This window comes from Callorhinus ursinus, unplaced genomic scaffold (assembly GCF_003265705.2).
Source record: "Callorhinus ursinus isolate GAN/ISIS: 27379988/994484 unplaced genomic scaffold, GSC_fseal_2.0 scaffold10, whole genome shotgun sequence".
Lineage (NCBI taxonomy): Eukaryota > Metazoa > Chordata > Mammalia > Carnivora > Otariidae > Callorhinus > Callorhinus ursinus.
The window spans coordinates 63,442,346-63,464,620 of NW_027397072.1; the positions used below are offsets into that span (position 1 = coordinate 63,442,346).

General features: G+C 33.8%; 1 protein-coding gene and 1 non-coding gene across 5 annotated transcripts in view; one reads left to right on the forward strand and one right to left on the reverse strand.

Moving 5' to 3' along the window:
- The window catches only part of FANCL (FA complementation group L), an 88,968-nt gene that overhangs the window by 28,458 nt on the left and 38,235 nt on the right, over positions 1-22,275 (forward strand). For all 4 annotated transcript variants that reach the window (XM_073897687.1, XM_073897686.1, XM_073897685.1 and 1 more), the window contains 2 exons: positions 9,450-9,546; positions 14,311-14,379. In XM_073897687.1, coding sequence (XP_073753788.1) covers positions 9,450-9,546; positions 14,311-14,379 — 166 coding nt within the window. The remainder of the gene's footprint in view (positions 1-9,449; positions 9,547-14,310; positions 14,380-22,275) is intronic.
- Positions 20,280-20,384, reverse strand: LOC112821743 (U6 spliceosomal RNA). The gene has a single exon (XR_003207524.2). It is a non-coding gene; the product is annotated as a U6 spliceosomal RNA (small nuclear RNA).

The following is a 22,275-nucleotide window of genomic DNA, read 5'->3' on the forward strand; positions in this document are numbered from 1 at the left end:
TGTGTGTGTGTGTGTGTGTGTGTGTGTGTGTGTGTGTGTGTGTGTGTTTATGTTTATCCACATTGGTAAATACCAGGGCCTACTACTTTTTTTTTTCTTTTAAGTTTTTATTTAAATTCCAGTTAGTTAAGGGGCACCTGGGTGGTGCAGTCAGTTAAGGGTCTGACTCCTGATTTTGGCTCGGGTTGTGATCTCAGGGTCATGAGATGGAGCCCCTTTCTGAGGTCCATGCTCAGCACAGAGAGTCTGCTTAAGACTGTCTCTCCCTCTCTCCTGCCACCCCAACCCCCACACATGTGCACCTGCTCTCTCTCTTTCAAATAAATCTTTAAAAAAAATTCCAGGTAGTTAACATACAGTGTAATATTGGTTTCAGGTATACAGTACAGTGATTCAGCACTTCCATACAGCACTGTGTGCTCATCACAGCAAGTGTACTCCTTATAGCATCACCTATTTAACCCTTCCCCCGACCCCTTCCCCTCCAATAACCCATCAGTTCTCTATAGTTAAGTCTTGTTTCTGGGGTTTTTTTTGTTTCTCTCTTTTTTTTCCCCCTTTGCTTGTTTTGTTTTGTTTCTTAAATTCCACGTATGAGTGAACGCATATAGTATTTCTTTCTCTGACTCTCTTATTTCACTTTCTAGCTCCATCCATGTCATTGCAAATGGCAAGATTTCATTCTTTTTTACGGCTGAATAATATTGCATTGTATGTATATATACCACATCTTCCTCATCCATTCATCAGTCGATGGACACTTGGACTGTTTCCATAATCTGGCTCTTGTGGATAATGCTGCTATAAACATTGGAGTGCGTATATCCCTTTGAATTAGTATTTTTGTATTTTGGGTAAAGACTTAGTGCAATTGCTGGATCATAGGGTATTCTATTTTTAACTTTTTGAGGAACCTCTATACTGTTTTCCAGAGGGGCTGCACCAGCTTGTATCCCACCAGCAGTGCAAGAGGGTTCCCCTTTCTTTATATATCCTCACCAACACCTGTTGTTTCCTGTGTTGTTGATTTTAGCCTTCTGACAGGTGTGAGGTGATACCTCATTGTAGTTTTGATTTGTATTTCCCTGATGATGAGTGATGTTGAACATCTTTTCATGTGAATGCCTCCATCATAGCACTGATCACAATATGAATGCTTGTCTCTTTCTTGGACTAAGATTATTATAAAAAGGAACTTCCATTTATGGAGTTTCTGTTGTATGCCGTTGACTGATAATAGCCACTTTATATAATTCCTAGTTAATTCTCAGAATAAATTTCAAGATACATATTTTTATGTTCAACTTTATATACCAAATGTGTATGTAGCCAAGACTGGCTGCATAACAGTCCTTAGGCATTCTCTGTGAATGATGCTGCCTGGAACTGTGCTATGGAGTAGCCTGGTATGGAGCCTTTAATAAAGTTCCCTCAAATACTTGGGAGATAGTTTTTATTTGTTTCACCCTCAGTGTGTGACGGTCTCATCATAGATAAAATTGGCCACATGCAAAACTAACCCATCCTGAGAGATAGTTATGAAATCTGTTGCTTAAGATTTGTGAAAGATCAAAGTTTAATTATAGTGACTAGTATGCATGATTGAACTAGAATATAGCTGCTGTTACTGAATTATTTGTTTCATAGTCTTTACAAATGAGGAATGTGTTTGCAAAAGAGAAGTTGTTTGCGTGGATTGTCAGAAGCCAGAGAATAAGATTTTCTCAGTATTTATTTCAGTGCTTTCTGGAGTAAGAAATTCTATCAATTTAATTTTTGTGATTTAATTCTTAAATCAGGTCTGGTATTGTTGGCATTGGGTTTCAGACCATCAGAGCTAACACTGAGACTTGAATTATGCTATCCACATACTAGAATTGCTACCTTTTGAGGCCCTGCCTGAACAGCTGGCCAGCTTCTTAATTTAAAATATCTCTTAAAATGACACAAGACAATAATTTGCATGACAAATTGATTTGAATGGATTGTCAGAATCTTAATGATTTGTAGGCCATGTCAGTATGTCTGTATTTTCCTTATACTCTAAATAATCTTGTAGATTTTTTAGTGTAATGGTAAAATCTGATAATGAAAGAAAAATCTTTAAGATAATGAAGACCTTGCTATGTTTTTAAATTACATAACTGACATATCTAATCAATTCCATAGGATGAGGCATTATAAAAAATTAGGAAGGGGCGCCTGGGTGGCTCAGTTAGTTAAGCGTCTGCCTTAGGCTCAGGTCATGATCCCAGAGTCCTGGAATCAAGCCCCACATCTGGCTCCCTGCTTGGCCAGAAGCCTGCTTTGCCCTCTCCCTCTGCCCCCCTCCTGCTTGTGATCTCTCTCTCTCTGTCAAATAAAGTCTAAAAAAAAAAAAAAAAATTAGGGGAAAAAAATAGAAATATTTAGAATATGATTGAAATCTTTTTTTCCTTTATTCACATACATTTTTTAATAGAAATGACATTGAGAATTAGTAACTGACCTTAAGTTGGATTGCTGCTGTTGTAATTTCTGTACTTGTTTCAACTTGTATAAAAACACACTAAAAACAGCTAGGTGTCTGGAGGGTAAAAAGATGATAGTAAGTAGGTGATTTTGGGTGTTAAACAGTTCACAAATGTAAGTGATGCAGAAAGCTGTCTTGATAGGTTTCTGTTCACTTCTGCTTGTGTTGTTTTGCAGAATGGCTCATTAAAGGGATAGGAATTAGAGTCCTTGGGGTTTAACAGGATTTTCTGTTAAGAAACATTAAGACGTTAAGGACATTAAGAATGTCCTGGAGTTGAAAGCACTGAATACTTTTCGTTATAAGTAGGTTGATCTACATCCCACTTTACCTAGGATAATCCTAATATATGCCTTTTATCCTGGCCTCTTTCATTCTCAAAAGTGTCTCAATTTGGAAAAAATGCAAAGTCATCTTAGCTATAAGATACCTTATGTTTATTTTAGTAATCACATGGCCCTAGGTAATTCAGAGATTAAATAGTTCTAACAGGGGAAGTGTGATCTGATGGTTTTATTCTTTTTTTAGGCAGCGTATTTATCAGTTAGAGAGAGTAGAATTCAACTATTTGGCCTTTTAAATTTGACTAGGGAAAGAGCTGAGTTTTATTAAGTTTGTTGTGCTTTTGAAAGATTGTAAATATGTATTAAGTTGGATTTTTAATTAAGTACCTTATTTTGGTAATGGAGTTACTAATCCATTGATGTTGATATTTTCTGTAATGCTCAGTGTATTTTAAAGATCTGTATACCATATTGGGAGAAATGGAGATACTTGTTAAGAGGAAATTAATTCTAGTAACTAGACAAGAGCTTTAATTCTGGTTTATCAGCTGTGTGACCTTGGGCAAGTAATGTAACCTCTCTGAGCCACATTTTCTTTATTTTTCAAATGAAACTAATAATACTTAATAAGGGTTAAAAAGAAACACGTGTTATTTGATTCAAATAATACCTTGTGTAAAGTAGGTATAAAGTTGAGCCACCAGTTCACCTAAAAATGTCAGACAGCTCTTAATTAGTGTTATGATTTAATTATAACCAGTAATGATAATTTTCATTGCATAATGCATAAGAACATAGATATTAATAAGTATGGTTTTCATCCTAAATTACCTTTATCGTAGAGTGCTTTTTCCTCATATATATTCAAATCACTGATTAAGTGCAAATTATCTTATAGTGAAAAAATGTTTTTCTAAATTGCTAATATGTTTATAGTATGTAATTTAAACAATTTGTATTCAGTTGTTTAAAACTTGCATATGAATCAATAAATATGAACCAGTCTTAATAGCAGCTTCTCCATGGTCATATAGAGCATTGATACATAGAGCACTGATACAATGCATAGAAGTTTAAAACTTTCATATTCCTTATAAAAAAAAGTTTATTTGATTAGGAAGCAAAAATTTACATGAAAAGGAACAGTGTGAAAGGTGAAGTCCTTTTGAAGATTTACTTATTTGAGAGAGAGCGCGTGCAGTTGTGCATACATGCGCAAGTGGGGGGGTGCAGAGAGAGGGCAGAGAGAATCTCAAGCAGACTCCGAGCTTGATCTCACAACCTATAAGATCATGACCTGAGCTGAAACCAAGAGTTGGATGCTCAACCAACTGAGCCACCCAGGCACCCTTAGAAAGATGAAGTCCTTTTGGGCTGCAGATGATTTAGGAAGGTTCTTCCTAAAGGAGGTGTGGGTATTGGGATAAGCTTGGAAGGAATGTAGAGAGCCTTAAAAGGGAGGCAGTGGTGGAGGTAAGTTTGTAGTGATGGGAATGTGCAGTTCATCTTTGGACTTTGGAGTATCAGTTGCTCACATAAGAGGATTAATATCAGGGCCAGACTGAGAGGTCTTGACTCCTAGACTAAGGATTCTCTATATGCAAGTGATGGGGACTCATTGACTATTTTTGAGCAAGGGGTTATGATTTGAAAAGTACTTAGGAAGATTGGGGTGCCTGTGTGGCGCAGTCGTTTAAGCACCCGACGCTTGGTTACGGCTTAGGCTGTGATCTCAGAGTCTTGAGATCAAGCCCTGCCTGGGCATTGGGCTCCGGGCTCAGCAGGGAGTCTGGGACTCTCTCCCTCTCCCTCTTGCCCCTCCCACTCATGTTCTCTCTCTCTGTCTCTCAAATAAATAAATATTTAAAAAAATAAAAAGTACTTAGGAAGATTAATTTAGTCACGAAAGGACACCAATTAGGGAGTTTTTTTTTTTTTTTTTTTTTGAAGTAGTTACTGCTTAAACCTGAGGGTGGTGGTAAAGATGGAATTGATGCTTTTATTAAAACATGAAGGTCTTAGAGCACCTGGGTGGCTCAGTCGTTAGGTGTCTGCCTTCGGCTCAGGTCATGGTCCCTGGGTCCTGGGATCGAGCCCCGCATCGGGCTCCCTGCTCAGCGGGAAGCCTGCTTCTCCCTCTCCCACCCCTATTGCTTGTGTTCCCTCTCTTCCTGTGTCTCTCTCTGTCAAATAAATAAATAAAAATCTTTAAAAAAACAAAAAACCATGAAGGTCTTTAGTCTGCCTTTTGAGGTTATTGCTACATATATGCATCTAGGTGTTTAAAGAAAAACTCTGTAACTTAAGCTGTTGGTCAAAATAAGTACTGTATTTCAAGAGAAAGCAAATTTGTTTTGTCTCTCTACTGATACCATTCAGCTTTTAACAAAAACAGCGGAAACCTCTATGAAGCTTAAGTATTAGTATCCTTTTTCAAATGTTTTAAAAAATTTAACTCAAGCCTAGTGCCATTTTATTGTAAGCAGTAACTTACAAAGAAATGCAGCAAATGATAAATACAAAGTGCCAAAAATATATATTCTTTAAATTTTTTGTTTTTATATTTTCTTAGTCAATTTTAGAATATGCCAAAGTAATAACACCAAAACTTCTAAGTATAAATTTTAAATCTGATTTCATAACTTTTCAAAAATTTGAGCTTTTCAGTGATTTTCCTAAATTTATTATTTATATGAACTTTTATTTAAATGAGCGAAACTGTTTATTCCATATTGTCTGAATTGAGATCCCCAACTTTACAATAAAGCAGAACATTTGAAATATACTTTTTTTCAGAAAAATTGATCTTGATATTACTTGTAAGATTTTATCACTTTTTCCTCTCCTTTAATCATCTCTTCCATAGACCAAACACCAAGATAGTCTTTCCTATTGTGGATAGAAATACATTGTATTAATAAGGGTACAAGCTAAGCTGCCATTAACAAAGAGAACCCTAAATTCTCAGTGTTCCAAATAAGATAGAATTTTATTCATCCCTCATTTAACAGTTGAGAGGTAGGGAGATGGCCAAGAGTGAGTGGTAGCTCTGTTCCACAAGGTCCTCTAAGAACCCAAGTTTCTTTTGTTTCTCAACCATCTACCCCGGCTTTGTTGTTAAATACATAGTTATTAGCCATATGTGGCTATTGACATCTATATTTATATTTAAATTGCATTAAAAATTCAGTGTCCATACCGGCTGTATTTTAAATTCTTAATAGCCACGAGTGGCTGTGGTTACTGTTTTGGACCAGTGCAGGTAGAAACCACCTCCATCATTGCAGAAGGTTTTGTTGGTCAGAGCTGCTCTAAGAGTATTGTGCCTGTCTGCATGGTTTTTGCTAGCTCATAATGGCCCAAGTTCTAGTCTGTAGGTGGGGAAAATGAGAGGGGTACAGGAAGAAAGCACAGGTTTGTTATAAATGATTCAAGAGATGCACATACCTGAACTGCTTACAGTTCATTGACCAAGATTTAGTGATATCCTGACACCCTGGAAGGATTGTTATCTGAGTGGAATGTACCCTGAAATTTGGTTTAGTTAGGGGTAATGTGGAGGCAGGGATCCTATTACCAAAAGGAAGGAGGTGAGAGTAGATAGCAGAGGATGTTTTACAGTCTAGGTCAGATGTACCCAAGTGTTAATAAATACAGTAAGGTTTCTTCCTGTCACCTCTTCCTGTCCTATAAAGTAGACAGGGAGTCAGCATGGGTAAAATGTTTAATTTTAAACGACTATGTTGAGATTAACCTATAATTAAAAATTTTTTACTACTTTATTTGAATTCTTAAAGTTCAGCAAAATTAACATTATGATAATTTGGCCTGCAAGGCCATATTTTGTGCATGACATTGTCTATCTCTGAGGTATTATCTCTGTCTTAAACTTCGTGGGAAGATGATTTTTTTGTTTCTGTGATTGTGTAAAGAAAGACTAGAACTTTTGTTTATTTCTATCTTATTTTATAGATGTCCAATAATTTCTAATAATTTTGATGCTGAGCAGCAGTGTGAAGTATGAAAAGTATTAGGTGGTGATTTAGTCGTTCCCTCTCTCTCACCGCCCCTTCTCGCTTTCTGTGTGCATATTTATCATGATTGTGAACTACTTAGGGCAAACAGTGAAGAGCAGCAGTCTTTTTTCACACCATTTCGTATCCCTGCTCTGACTCTTTTAGACAGACACTCTGAAATGTTCATGTTTATCACTTCCGTATTTCTAAATAATACTCCTTTTTCAATGTAACTTGATTTATCAGTTTTAGAAATTCCATACTGATTAGCTACTATAATAAAAACAGATTTGGCTCATATGCCACCTTTTCTCTCCCTCCTTCACTATTCTTCTATTTGCTTTAAAATTTCGTAAACTTCCTTCATGTCCCTTCAATTAAAGATGTTACCTCTTACTCTCAAATTAGCAACTACATATTTTAGTGTTCCTAATCTTCCTTCCTCATATCTTTTCCCTTCTCTCAATTTTTGTCATCTCTACTTTTTAAATTGCCATGGTCAAATATATTTACATTAGTTTCTGTAGCTATAATTAAGTCTTTTAGCTTTTGTCTATTGCTGGATTCTAAAAATTGTAATTAGTAAGCCGTTAAATTTTTAATGACTACATAAATACTTTTCACTGAAAAGCTAATGGTAGAGCAATTACAGTTTTCGTCATAGCTTTATTGTTTATAACTTAGTTTAAAATTCCTTCATCCCTTTTGGTGTCTTTCTTTTCTTAATTGTGTCTTGTATATAGGTCATACCCTCTAGTCTACACATTCTACATACTTTTCTTTTTTGGCCAGTGTCTTCCTCCTGGAGCTTTCCTTCTTCCTCTTCTCATCTGTTTTGTCAGCCAGTGCTTTTCTAACCACTTTTCATTTTTATAGTATCTGTTGGAAATTTCTTTTGTTGATGTTAATTTCTTGTTCTTTTTGTTAGCTGTGGGTTTATTTATAACTTTAAAAAAATTGCTTTGTTTTTGTTTTGGTGATTTGAGGATATAAATGCATGGGCTCATCTCAACATCTTGAATCTGAACTGTCAATGTTTTCAGAGTCAGATGCCCATAAATATGAACCTTAGAGTCCTGTTGATGACACATGTGATAAAGTCTCATGTTTTAAATTTTTGGGGGAAGAGGGATTTGAGATGTTTACACATATAGCTGTAAGAAAATAATTATATATATAAAGTCATTGATATTTTAATGTAAATGTTTTTTTCTAGAATATTTTACTTTCATTTGTTTTCTAAGACTCTAGGTTTTTCATAGTTTTTGATACAAATTTCTTCTGTTGATAAAGATTGTTTTGTTTTGGGCACCTGGGTGGCTCAGATGGTTAAGCTTCTACCTCTGGCTCAGGTCATGATCTCCAGGTCCTGGGATCGAGCCCCTCATTGGGCTTCCAGCTTAGCGGGGAGCCTGCTTCTCCCTCTCCCTCTGTCTCTGCCTCTCCCCCTGCTTGTACTCTGTCTCTTGCTCTCAAATAAATAAATAAATCTTAAAAAAAAAAAAGATTGTTTTGTTTTACTTTTTGATTCTACTATTGAAGATCTATATCTTCTTCAGATTTAGATCTGTTTTTCATTACAGCAGTGTTCCATAGCTATTGCCCAGCATTTCTTGAAATTGACCCATTTTACCATTATATCTGGCTAGTGACTAAATGGCATATAGTAATGTTAAAAGAAATGTTTTCTAGGTTAGGAAGCTAATGTTAGTTCTGAACTCTAATGGGTCTCACCGTCAGTCTGGGTGATAAGTTGTGCAATACTCTTAGGCTACTTTTTATCTTTACAAGAGAATAGTATTGTAAAAATGTCAAAAAATATCCACATGCCCAGTTCGCTAGTAAATATACTGCTAAATTTGAACCTTTTTGGCAGTAGCTTATACTACTCAGGGGACCATATTTTTACAAAATGATATATTTCAAAGGGTATTGGTTTCCATTGTAGAAAATTCATGCATTTAGAGCAACTTAAAGCCAAAAACAGTTGTGCTGTGCTATAGGTTTAAAATATTAGTCATCTTGAATACGTGTCCAGGTTAAATGTCAGAAGCTATATATTGCATGGAAAGAAAATTTATTGTTAGCAGATTAGACTGTACCTGTGCTTATATAACATTTTCTTTGGAGGATCAATTGAGTATATGAATTAATATCAGCCAGACTTTTGTACACTAACATTATTGACAATAAAGGAGAAGTTCATTGAAGAGAAAAACAAATAAAGGAAGCATAAAAGTCTCATACTGTATGAAACTACAGAAATGGATCAAAGAGTTTGACAGGAAGTTTAATGTGTACATAAGTAGAGGCTGACAGCAACATGCTGTGTGTGCCAAAGGTTCCAGTGATGGAAAACCGAAACATAGTGCTCACTGACCACAGCATGAGCCTTGACACACATTGTAAATAATCCAGAGATCTATGACTGCATTAAGCACCAGGCTGGTGTATTAACGGCAGTAAATCTATAGCTGCATAAAGGGCTGGCATGCAGAAATTCCTCTGATTAATTTTTGTAATGGATTCATAGGAATACAGCAAATATTTTCATTTTGAATCCTACTATCCTCCAACTTCCCCTCCCCCCACCTTTGCCCTCCCTAGTGTGATCATTTATTTCCTTCTATTCACCAGACTTGTATATGTGGATACTTGTCTCAGTACCATCAAGTTAAAAGCTGAAGATGCTTCTGGTAGAAAGCATCTAATTACCCTCAAGTTGAAGGCAAAGGTATGTGCTTCATTAAACTGTTATTATGGTCAGGAAATACTTTGTGAAATGAACTCTGAATGTTTTCAATGTAGGGTAGTAGCTTCTAAAAAGATATCTGGTACTTTAAAAAATTTATTTTGGAAAGCTCAAAAAATTTACCCACTAGGTTTCCAAAAGCCTAAACATAATTTTGTGTTGCTCTTCTACTGCAAATTTGCTCAAAATACAGACTTCATAATAAAGAAACATTACAAATAAGATTGGGCAGTCTCAAAGTACCTTGAACAAAGAAAAAATTTGAAAGTTTCCGCTATCCCAAGTACAGTTTCACTTAAGTCTCTTGTCTTCAACTCTTACAATGAATTACATTTGTAGTTTTTATTTCTGAGCACCAACCCACTCGCCAAACACATCCATATGTATACCTTTTTATTCCTTATTTTGGCTGAAATTTTACTTCTGTATTTTAAGAATTTGCAAAGGTTATGCCTCCATTTATAAACTCTTTACAGGCTAGTGATCTATAATTACTAATTTTATTGGCACAAAACATAGCTGTTTCGTCTTTATGTTTTAGTTCTAGATTGTGAATTTTGAGAAATAAGTAGAATAAGCAAGTTCAGCATATTAATCACTTATTTAGTAATCACTAGGGACACATTAGAACTTGAGAAAACTAGGACATTTAACTTTTATTGTTCCTAGGAGTCATCAGTCAACTCTGTTTCAGAAGATTGTAGTGTTGAAGAGATCAGTTGTGTTTGTCCGTTTTAAAAATGTGTCTGGCATTTAAGCTTTCCATGAGAGAAAATTAATATATAAAGCTGAACTGGGTGACACAGAAAAGTTGGTATCTTATAGTGCCTCTTTATCAGACAAGTTGAGAAATGACTCATTCTGTTTTTTCTCACAGAATATTCAGGTATAGTTTTAAGATTCATGTGTGATAAGTGTTGAAAATATTAGTGGGATAGAAATCTTATTTGTAAAAGAAGTTACATGGAGATTTTTGTCAAAATGAAAAAATTTTTATTTTTTAAATTTTAAAGGTGAGCTTTTTTTCCTTCCCTTAAGATCAGGGAGAAATCTTCCTTTATTCTTCCAAAGATCACAAGGGTTCTGTCAGTTACTTCAAAGTTTTAATTGCTTGTATTTTGTACTTTGTACATTGATAGAAATTGCTTTGCTGTTGTGAAGACCAAAATGAAAAATTTTAAATGCATCCTGTCCTGACTCTGGGTGGTGGTGGTGGTTTTTTTAATAGCCTTATACTTAACAAGCTTTTACTAAGGAGATTCTGTCAAGAACTACAAGATTTTATTATTAATTCTGGTTAATGACATTAGTGGTAGTATCAGGAGGAAGGATGTAGCTGCTAGTATGGCCCATCCTTTTTACTTTTTCTTATACCTTTTCAGGGTAGATAAAGTGACACTTAATATTTCTGTGAAGAATGTTTTCAAGTGTTTGTAGCATTGATAGCTGTGAAGCGCTATTATGGATTCCCTGGCAAGAGAGAAGAGAAGCCTTTATTTAAATTTGGAAGGAATTAAGAAAAAAAGTGTGTATCAAAAAAGAAAAGAGTGGAAATGAATGAATCTTCTGTTGGTATCATTTATTAAGAGTCTTTAATTGTCCATTTAGTTCAGTTTTCATAGACCAAAGTTGTATTTTAGATGTGGTAATTTATTTCTTTAGGAATATTTGGGTCTAGGATTGTCAGTTAAAAACAGTGATAGCTGAAGCTATATGTTAAGAATATATAGTGCAGAATCACAAAACAATTTTAGAGGTCAAGCTGATTTTTTTTAAACCTTAATGCAGACTTAATTTTATAAATATACAAACCTTTATTTCTTTGATATTTCTTGATACATAGTAAAGGAACACATTTGTTTCATTTTTTTCCCCTGGAACACCTGTTCTCTCAGTTCTGCCGTTCCCCCTCACTGTGTTCAGCGCTCAAAGAAAAAAATACCAATTTTAATTAAACACTCTTTATTAAAAGTGAATATATAAGTCAAAAAGAAATATAAGGGAAATAGTTGAATTTTGTCATTTTTATAGGTGTATTTCTATGTAATATTTACAGTACATGCTGAACTATGGGATGGAACTATTACCTTTTCTTTAAAAAAGAAGTAGACCAGGGCTTCTTCAACTTTGGCCAAGATCAGAACTATTTGAAAAATGCAGATGTGTTTCAGAAGCTGGGCACTCTGTCTGCTGGCCATTTTTGTGATTTGCTACAGTTTGTATGTGTTTACTTCAAGAAAGCCTTACTGCTTAGATGGTCCAATCCCAGAAGAGATTGGGTTAAAATTTTCTTTAGAACAATATGCTATACAATCTAAAAAATACCATATATATGTGTGTGTGTATATGTATATATATGATGAAAATATTTACTTAATATATAATAATTGTATTCTTTTATAGTTATTGATTTGATGGGTTCTCTCCAGTGAGATTTGAAAAAAACTGTATGTTCATTAAAAATAAGCATTACTTATTTTTCAATTAATATTCCTTTATGTGGAGCTTTCATTGTTGTCAACTAGACTGCCTAAGTAAAACTTGGCAATTAGTCTCTGGTTTTTATATACCTATACAACTTACTCTTGAAAACCACCTGAATTTTGATAGTTATTTTACAGTATTTCATTTAGTTATCTATGTTGTAGTTTTACAATACAAACGATTCTGAAATATCTAGGGTGCTGCTTCATAATTCATGTTAAATCATCCAGAAGTATATCAGTTTGTTTTTTAGGATCTATACAGTTATGTTAAGTTTATGGTATAAACAAGATTGACCTTGAACATGAATATAATTAACATATATATTTGCATTTAACTCACAATAGATATACAGTAAAGCCACCTATATAGATCAATCTAATTTATTATATATATATACACTTGTATGTCTGTATAATTACACATAAAATATATTTGAAGATGTCATCATCTCAAATTATGTGACTCATATAAATGGAATCATATAAAGTTTGTTATAATCTGCTTTTTTGTTTAACTCTTTGTAGGTCTCTCTAACAGTATATATGTACTATTCATTATATTGAGCCCTATTTTAATGTAGGAGATCATATTCTCTTTTAAAATAATGTGCTGTATGTACTAAATGACTTCCAAAGTCACAGGTATTTTACTTTGGTTCATCTAAATACAGTAAACATCTTATTAACTTCATATTCTTACCTAGATTGATAATTTAAGTTGATATTGTTCATTGTCAACATGAGTAGGAGATTAAAAAAAAAAAAGACAACTCAAAATGAAGTAAATATTCCATTTTTGACCACGGAGGTTTCAGGTGTGCATTATAATTTTTATAGAATCTTAGCATGTTAGAGGGGAAAGACTTGGTAACACTTTTAATTGAGTTCCATCAATTTTATATATCAAACAGCCAGTGAAATGAAATGACTTGTCCAAGATCACACAAGTTAACAGAACTGGAAACCAGAGAAGGTTAAGGTCTCTGTCTGCACTTATTTTGAGATAATCTTTTCTTTAAAAGAGAAGTAGACCAGGACTTCTTCAGCTTTGGCTGAAGAAGTCTCTGAAGTACATCATCTGATATTTTGAATTGTAATAGAGCTTCCTCCTAAATCTCAGCCTGATCTTTTTCTTTTTTCTTTTTCTTCAAATTAGAGCCTTATTATATTTTTATATAATTTCCTGTATATTTGCCTTTGTGTTACAAGTTCTGCGTAGCCAGATAACCATCAGAGTATAGGTTGAAAAATTTCTTTTTAGCGGACCACTTACTGTAACTAAATGTTAATTCTTTTCAAAACATTGACTTCAGATGGGCTGATGTTTGCTAAATACTATAGTGATAATTTTTGGAACCCATTTACTTATTCAGCAAAGTAGTGAAAAAGAAGAGGCTGAAGAAAGTTTAAAACTTGAGAGCTAGGAGTTTTCCCAAAACTAATTTTCTTTTAGTAAATTTTGCTTTTTAATGAAAATAAATGAGTATTCTTTAATTACATCTGACTTTCAAGAATCCAGAATTGGATTTTACAGAAGTCATGTGGTATAATTCTCTAATAACAAAATTGATTTTAAGAAAAACTGCCTTTGTCTTTCTTAACTTAGACACCTAATTTGTCCTTAGTGACTGTCACTTTTTGTATGAAGCTATTGAATTAATTTTCTTTTTATCGACAATGAAAAGGTTTTTCTTAAAACTATTACTTTTATTTTTCCTTAATAACCAGAAGGCATTTCATTGTTTCTTTTTATTTATTATATTCTTGCTAAGTGTAATTGCTTTATTGTGGAAAATACTTCTTTTAATTGATTTATACTTTTTTGTACACTTCTTGGTTCTTTTAACAGATACTGCCTTTTTAAATAGTGATGGAGATGGAGATTAAGTTTTAGGTTGAAAGGAAATTAAATATCAATTAAATATCAGTTTGATCTCTCATTTTAAAGATAAAGAAACTGAGATCCTGTGTGGTTCACCCCTCAATTTACAATTAGCAGCTAACCTGACACTGACTGAATTAATTCATTATTCTTTACTCAAAACCTATTGCTTTGGCACCCCAAATCACCAAACTTTGTACCTCTTGAGCATAAGTTGATTATTATTTAGCTGACATTTTCTATAATAGTAGAATCAAAACATTTATATATAATACATGTGCATTTATAATAAAACTTTTCCTATTCAGTTTTCTAAAATACTTCATGTGAAATTGTCACACAGAAGCAAAAATGACCTAATTTTATGCTTTTTCATAGTACCCTGCAGAATCACCAGATTGTTTTGTGGATTTTCCTGTTTCATTTTCTGTTTCCTGGACACCACAGGTAAGTTGTTAAATTTATTTTAAGTAGCTATAAAGCATGTTCTATTATGAGAATAGGTTATAGATTATAGCCAGTATAGCCATTATAGGTTTAAAGCGATTTTGTTGTTGTTGTTGTTGTTGTAAGCATTTATTTATAAACAGAAATTTCAGAGTGCTTTTTTTTCCTCCATATTTCCTAGTAGTTAATCTCCACTTTCTCCCTCCCCTCCCACATAAGCACACCATCCAGTCTTTAGATGTTTATGCCTCATATTAGATAAATATGAAGGTCTATTGACAGAAATTTTTCTTTGAATTTAAATAGTAAAGAACTCTATAAAGCAGTGAACAGTAAGTGGAAAGTTGGGTGAAGTTTTTAGATTGCTAAAGGTTAATATTGATATAATATCAGAGAATATTTTTCAGAGAAGAATGAGTGATGGCTGAAAATACAAATCATTTCCTCTCAGTTTTTATTGTTTTAAAGTGTTTGTCCATAATTCATCCTTCAGCATAGACTACATTTTTGTATGGGCTTTGGGACATTCGTACTTGTGTAAAGAATATAAGAGATTCTTTCTCCTGCCTCTGTCATTTTAATTTCTCAAAAGTTGATGTCTAACAAGAAGGTGAAATTAGAAGTACACTGTAAATGGTAACATTATGTAGATGTAAGGTTATCAATAGTACGAACATCAACATTACATATGTGTGATTTTTTTGAAGATCTGACAGAGTGGTGGTTAGATTCTGAGAACAATCTAAGGATGACCGGCATGGTCCTTCTTTCACCAAGTAAATTGTGGCAGTTGGTAGCAAAATGGAGAGAACATTTCTGTTCTCATCCAAAGAGGGGGAAAAGAATTCCTACTGACATTTTACAGATACTCTCTAGAGACTACCTATATTTTTGTTATGAAATTTTGATGGGGTCAAGGGAAAATTTATGCCTAATTTTTTAAGTATATACACACAGTAATTGTATATGAAGTTAGTTTTTAAAAACACCTAAGAGGATTTAAATAGTGTTGTGTAGATTCAGATGTCATTTTAATTGTGCATATATATTAAAAATTATTTTTCGTATTTTTTTCCTTTAAAAACAACAGTCCCTCCTTTCAATGGAAACTGAGAAAACACAGCAAAATAAATAGAGGAAGAACCCTGTAATTTGCTTTTGGTATTCTGATATAGGTTATAAATACCTAAGAAACACTGTGTTCATTTTTTATTTTAAAAAAGAAACTTTTCCTCTTTTTAAAATATACATTTTCTCTTTGGCTTTCCTCTTTTTAAAATATTTTCCTCTTTTTTAAATATAAATTTCCTGCTTGGCTCTGTAAACTTTATATTTTATGTGAGATTATGAGATAACACTGTACCTGGATTGTATTCTTTCCAGATATGTGTCCCTAGATTACATTTTAATATGTATCAAAATCCCAAGTCGAAGACTATATTTTTGATGAATTTGTAGTGTTTTTAATGTAGATAACCATACAAGTTTTTCCCAGTCTTAAATCTGTGAAAAAGTTTGCATCTTCACAAAAAGACTGTTTAGCACTTACCTTATCCTATCATTTAGCAAAATTATTTTGTGATTTCAACACACTGGAAAATCTTTGCGGGTAATTTCTTTCAAATTTTCTATCCCTATTTAACACCAGCTCAATGCCTTGCACATTTAAGCATGGGATGAGTTTTAGATTTAGTTAGGTCATACAGCAAGTTTTCTGTTTTGTACTAGCTCCAAGAAAACAGAACGAATTAGTAGTAACTGGAATGTTATAATCTTTTTTTAATTAAAGAGTATACTAAGATCCTTAATAAAAGCACAGATAAAAATTTGGATACCTTTTTATCCACAACTCAGATTTGACAGATGTTAATTTTTTGTCACATTCGTTTCATTTCTAGCTCTTATTTATGTCTCTCTCTCAGGAATAAAATGTTCTAGGAACAACTAAGACCTTATTCCTCTTTTCCCTTTCTTTCCTTCTCTCCCTTTCTGGAGGTAACCACCTCCCTGAAATTGATGCATGTGCTATCCATGCATATTTCTTGCTACATTTGTTCATGCCATATTCTATAGTATTGGCTGTCTGAATTTTTTTATACAGCATTGTTTCTGAGATTTACCCATGATCTTTGCATGTTTATAGTACATTAAATGCTTTAAATAGTTCCATTATATGAATCCATCAGTTAATTTATTCGTTGCACTACTGATAAGGTTGTTCACAATTTCTTAAGTTGTGTTCTAGTGAACAACCTTACATTTCCTTGTACACATATGAGACTCTTAGTGTGGCTTATGCTGAGAGAAAATGTTGGATTGAAGGGAATGTACCTCTTCGAGATTACTAAATATTGCCAAATTGCCTTCTCATATTGGTTGTATAAATTTATACCCCTACCCAGCAATGCATGTAATATCTACTTCTCCAAATCCTTCCCAGGTCTTACTTAGCCTGACCTTAATTCTTAACAAGAATTGAAATCATTTTTATTGTTTATAATCTTTGCTTATTTAAAATTTTTTCTTTTATTGTAAGCATTCCTTTTTAATTTGGATACCAGTGGTTGGTTATATGGGATGTATCTTCTCTCTGTGGTGTACTTTTAATTTTAACCTTTGTATGTAACCTATTTTGTCAGTCAGAAGTTTAACTTTCAGTGTTGTCCTATTTATCAATCTTGTCCTTGTGATTTCTGCTTTTTGTGTCTTGCATGGGAAAATCTTTCATATCTTTTTCTGAAAAGATAGTTTCCTATCATCCTAAAAGTTAGTATGGTTTTTTTTCATATTTAAGTAGGAGATAGGAATCTTATTTACGCTTGCATATTTTATATATGCTCGTAGAATTTGGATGTGTCTTCATTTGCTTAGATCTGGGGGTAATTTCAGTTTTTCTTTTATATTTGCTATTAAAATTTAGAAATTTTTCAAAATATATTATTATTATTTTAGAGTCTAGCAGTACGTCATAAGCATTTTGGTGATAATACCAGTGGTTTGAGCTCTCGAGTCTTTTAGACGTGGTAAGAGTATTGGCAATATTAGTTTATGTTTTAAAAGTAAGCAATATCAGACTATTTTGCTGTCTATGATCTTTTTTCATTGATTTGTTGGAAATAATTCTGCTTGTGAGTGTTATTTTTTCTTAATTTTTAAACAGTTGTGGTTCTTAAGCAAAATAAATGTAGTCTAACAGCAAACTTATATTTAAGAGATTGTACATACATAGGTTCCAGATAAGTGATTAAAAAAATAATCCTTGTCTGTTTTTGTTTTGTACATTTTCTCTTTGGAGTCAGTGTTTCTGGACTTCAGACTTGGAAGATCTTTATTTTCCTTTCTTTTTGTGAAATAATAGGCATGGCTTTGTGGCATCCATATTAAAAATGGGTAATTTTCCTTATGGTCCCTGTCTTCCTGCTGTGTTGATAATGTTTTGATGTATTTTTCTTTTGCTCTGATGAGAGGTCTGCTGCTGCTGCTCTGACATGTTCATTTGGATGAGTAATTATAACTTGCACAATGTCAAGCTGAAGATGGTAGGGTTTTGTGCGTCATGACAAGCCTAGTAGCCAGTGCAGGTGTCTCACAGCATGATCAGCAACAGCCAGTGTATTCTGGCTCAGAGGAGGCGTTCAGAGTGGTAAGAAATCAGCACCAAGGGCAGGGCTGCTGCTACTACTGCCACCGTGATCTGTGCCAAAGAAACACAAAGTGCTTCTCAAAGACAAGCAACTGCATACCTCTTTTCAGATATTTACTTTGCTTACCCGGTAAATTTTCTTTTATAGATTTAGCATAGAATATAAGAGCATGTCATTTTTAGCTTAGTCTACTTTCTAGCATCACAGATGCTCCATGTGTCTTTAACAACCTGCTGCCTCTTGGACTTTTACATGCAGGGCATGTATGTGAATTTTGTTGACTAATGACACCATAGAATGCTCTAATGTAAGATTTTAAGTGCGCTGATATTGGGGTCTGTAAGAACAAAACTCATTTTCTCTAGCTCACTGACCAACCCAAAATAGATGTTAATTGGGGTGCCTGGGTGGTGCAGTCGGTTAAGTGTCTGACTCTTGGCTTCGGCTCAGCTCATGATCTCAGGGTCTTGGGATCGAGCCCCATGTCAGGCTCTGCGCCCAGCTCGCAGTCTGCTTAGGACTCGCTCTGCCCCTCCCCACCTTGCTTGCATTCTCTCTCTCTCTCAAATAAATGAATAAATAAATCTTTTAAAAAAAAAAAAAGGCAGTTCTACCTATAAATGTGCCATTAAATGCAGGCTTGGTGAAGTGTCCTTGCCAGGGCAGTTGGAATTTTCAGATTTGGTATGGTATAATAAGCAGTGGTCTTTATATTTTTTTATCATGGAAATCTCATATTCTTAGAATAATGCCATGAATGCAAGAATAGCAAAACTAATGATGAAGCCTCTGGCTGATAAACTGATGGCGAATGAAGAATTTGTCATTCAAGGAAACAGTCCTATTACATAGCAGGGAGCATAGTCCATTAGTTAGAGCGGCAGACTAGCAGCTGGGTATCCTAGGTTCTGTTTACAGTTCAGTCATTGATTTGTTTAATTTCAAACAAGTCATGTGACTGCCCTTTGCCTCAGTTCATATGTATATGGAAATAATGAACTTTTTCACAGAGATTCTAAGAAAAAGAAATTCGATTTAAAATAAAAGTGTTGGGGGAAGAACCCTCACAATCCACTCTAAGGATCCTGTGGAACTTTCTTTTTTGATCCATTACTAGATTGTTTCTTTCCATTTTTCTCTTTGCTGTCTTTGTTGGAGAACTCCTAATACTGGATTTCTGTTCACTCTTAAATTGGTCAAGTAAATACGCTTTTGCCTTCCTGGCAGTTTTATTGTTGCCCTAGTGGTATGTTTAAAGAGACGTCAAAAGGACCAAAACAAAGAAACTTAATTCATTATTGAGATCATGTGATACGGTAGAAGAAGTATCAATGTGATCTGTTGGACTCAGTAACCTATTAACTACCTTTCTTGTTTTTTTTCCCCAATAACTTATTTTAAAAGTACCCTGCACTGATTCTTTTAAAAAAAAAGAGAGAGTAAATACAAATGAGCAAAATTAAGAAAATATAAAATCACCTTTAATGCCTTCATTTAGAATGGTATTCTCGCTGGATAATAGCTTTGAAACTAGGCTTGTCACCTCAAATATTTCAGTTTTTAAAACATCATTGGTAATGTTGTGCATTTATTCCAGGTATTAGAATCATTTAGTTTTTAGTTATAATTAGATTTACATTTATCCATCAAATTAAGAACTATTGTGTTCACAATCTAGGAACTGGTTATGTCTACATTTATTTAGGTCCCTCCGTTAAGTAGCACTGGTTTCTTAATCTACATTTTGCATATTTTTGTTGAATTTATTCCTAAGTATTTAAAAAAATTTTTTTTTGCTACTGTGAATGCTTTTTTAAAAAAATCATATTTTCTAGTTTACCATGAGAATATGGGCAAGCTATTTTCATTTTCTTTTTCTTTTTAAAGTTTTTACTTTTATTAAAGTTACATAAGAACATAGATTAAAGAGTTAGGTTACAGGGTTTTTTTGTTGGTGCTGTTTTCTTTTTAGACCAAAGAGCATTTCCTAGCCTCCTTCCCGCCTTTTTCGCCTTCTGCAGGGTCAACGACTTTTGATTGTTAGCTGATCCTTTTGGTGCTCTAATATTATTTACATTATTACATGTGCTTGTAATTATACTGCCTTTTGTTTGCTTGGTTTAGGCATTATCTGTTAACTTTCGCCTGTAGATGGGTTTGCTGTTTCTTCTGTCTACTCCCACTCCACACACATACATACTTCTTCCTGTTTTTCCCCAAATAGTTTCTTCTATTTTTATTTAATTTTTAGTTTTTTTTAATATGGAATACTTCATGAATTTGTGTGTCATCCTTGCACAGGGGCCATGCTAATCTTCTGTCTTGTTCCAGTTTTAGTATATGTGCTGTTGTAGCGAGCACCCAAATAGTTATCCTTTAATTTTGATTATATCAGTACTCAGTGTTCACATTATGCACTGTGTATATGCTATGCAGAGATAAGCCATGTGGCTAACTATTATTTTTCCTTTGTTACCTGGTTCTTGTTATTCCTAGAGTTAACAATTATCTTACTTTTTCATTTCTGTAGTTTTTTCTCTACTTAAAACTCATTCAACCCCCAGTTTTCTATCACTTGTCTGTATCTCTTCTTAGCCATCTATATTGGGTTTTTGTTGACTTTATTTCCAGGGAATTTCATGAGATTTACCTAATAACCTTCCTGTTGAAATTTTTTTTTTTACTTTTGTCATGTTAATTTCTGAGAGTTTACTTCATGGGGGTATATTCTTTTTTTCCCTAGAGATATTATTTTTCTCCTCTAAGTAGTTTGTTTCTTTGAGTTGCTCTTTTTATGTGCTTATAATCTTTGGTCATCTGCTCATGACTAAGTCAGATATAAAAAGCACTTTGGAAAAAAAATAAAAAAAAATAAAAAGCTGTTTGGAAGCTCTGAGTGCATGCGTGGGACTTGTCAACTGTGAACTTTATTGTAGAGTCATTTGACTAGATATCATAATTAGGAATGCTTAATGTCAATACCTTTAGGTCTTTTGGAATGATTGGTTGGTCAGATTTCTTGGAGAAGACTCTTCCAACATTCTGTTTCTGAGCAAGCAGAAAACATTCCTCTGAGATATTAAGTTGACCAAGGCTGGTGGACAGGAAACCACAGCCTGAATTAGTAAGCTTTTGTTTTCACGTAGCTGTTAAAGAGACATGCATACAGGGTAAACCTCCATTATCACAGAACAGGTAATGACAGTGGATTTGGAGCTAAGAGGCAAAAAATGATATCCTAGTTAATCACTTGTTCTTTTCAGACTTTTTAATTTTGGCCATTCTTAGTGGTGTATACTGGTCATTTTTTCCCCCTTCAGTTTTGTTTGGCTGATGTATATAAATCTGTTTTTTTTTTTTTTTTTTTGGTTTTATTTATTTGACAGAGAGAGACACAGGGAGAGAGGGAACACAAGCAGGGGAGTGGGAGAGGGAGAATCAGGCTTCCTGCAGAGCAGGCAGGGACCCCAATGTGGGGCTCTATTCCAGGACCCCAGGATCATGACCTGAGCCAAAGGCAGGCGCTTAACAACTGAGCCACCCAGGCGCCCCTACAAATCTATTTTTTTTAAATGATTTTCTGTCTAGTAGCCCTGTTAAACTCTTAGCTAATGATTTATCAGTAAATTCGTTTGGATTTTTTCTGTGAACATAATCCTATCTTTTGTAATGACAGTTTCATTTCCTCCATTCCCATCTTTATACCTCCCCCCAACCTTATTGCTCTGGGTAGGCTTTCTAATACAATGTGAAATATAAATAGTAAACACTAACATTCTTGTCTTGTTCCAGATCTCAAAAAAAAAAAAAAAAACTTCAAAGTTTTTATTAAGTAGATTTTTGTCTATATATTTCTTGTACTAAAGTCCTTTAACAATTATTAATGGAATTTATTTCTATTTCTAGTTTGCTAAGAGTTTTGTTATGAACAAAAGGTGAATTTTGTCAAATACATTCTTTCTATATATTAAGAAAGTCAAATTGTTTCCTCCTTTAGTCTGTTAATGTGGTGAATTGATTGTTTGATTTCCTAATGTTAAGCTAGTCCTTTGTTCTTGAAATACACTCAGGTTATGGTGTATTTTATATTTATCTATTGCTCACACACGTGATCTCCAGTGTCTATTGTTTATTGCCGGATTGCATTTCTTAACTTTTTTAGGAATTTGCACCTCTGCTTATATGAGCAATCCCTTTGTTTTTCTGCTTCCAAAATTTTGTTCTTGTTGCCTCTCCAGTTCTCCCTGTGTTT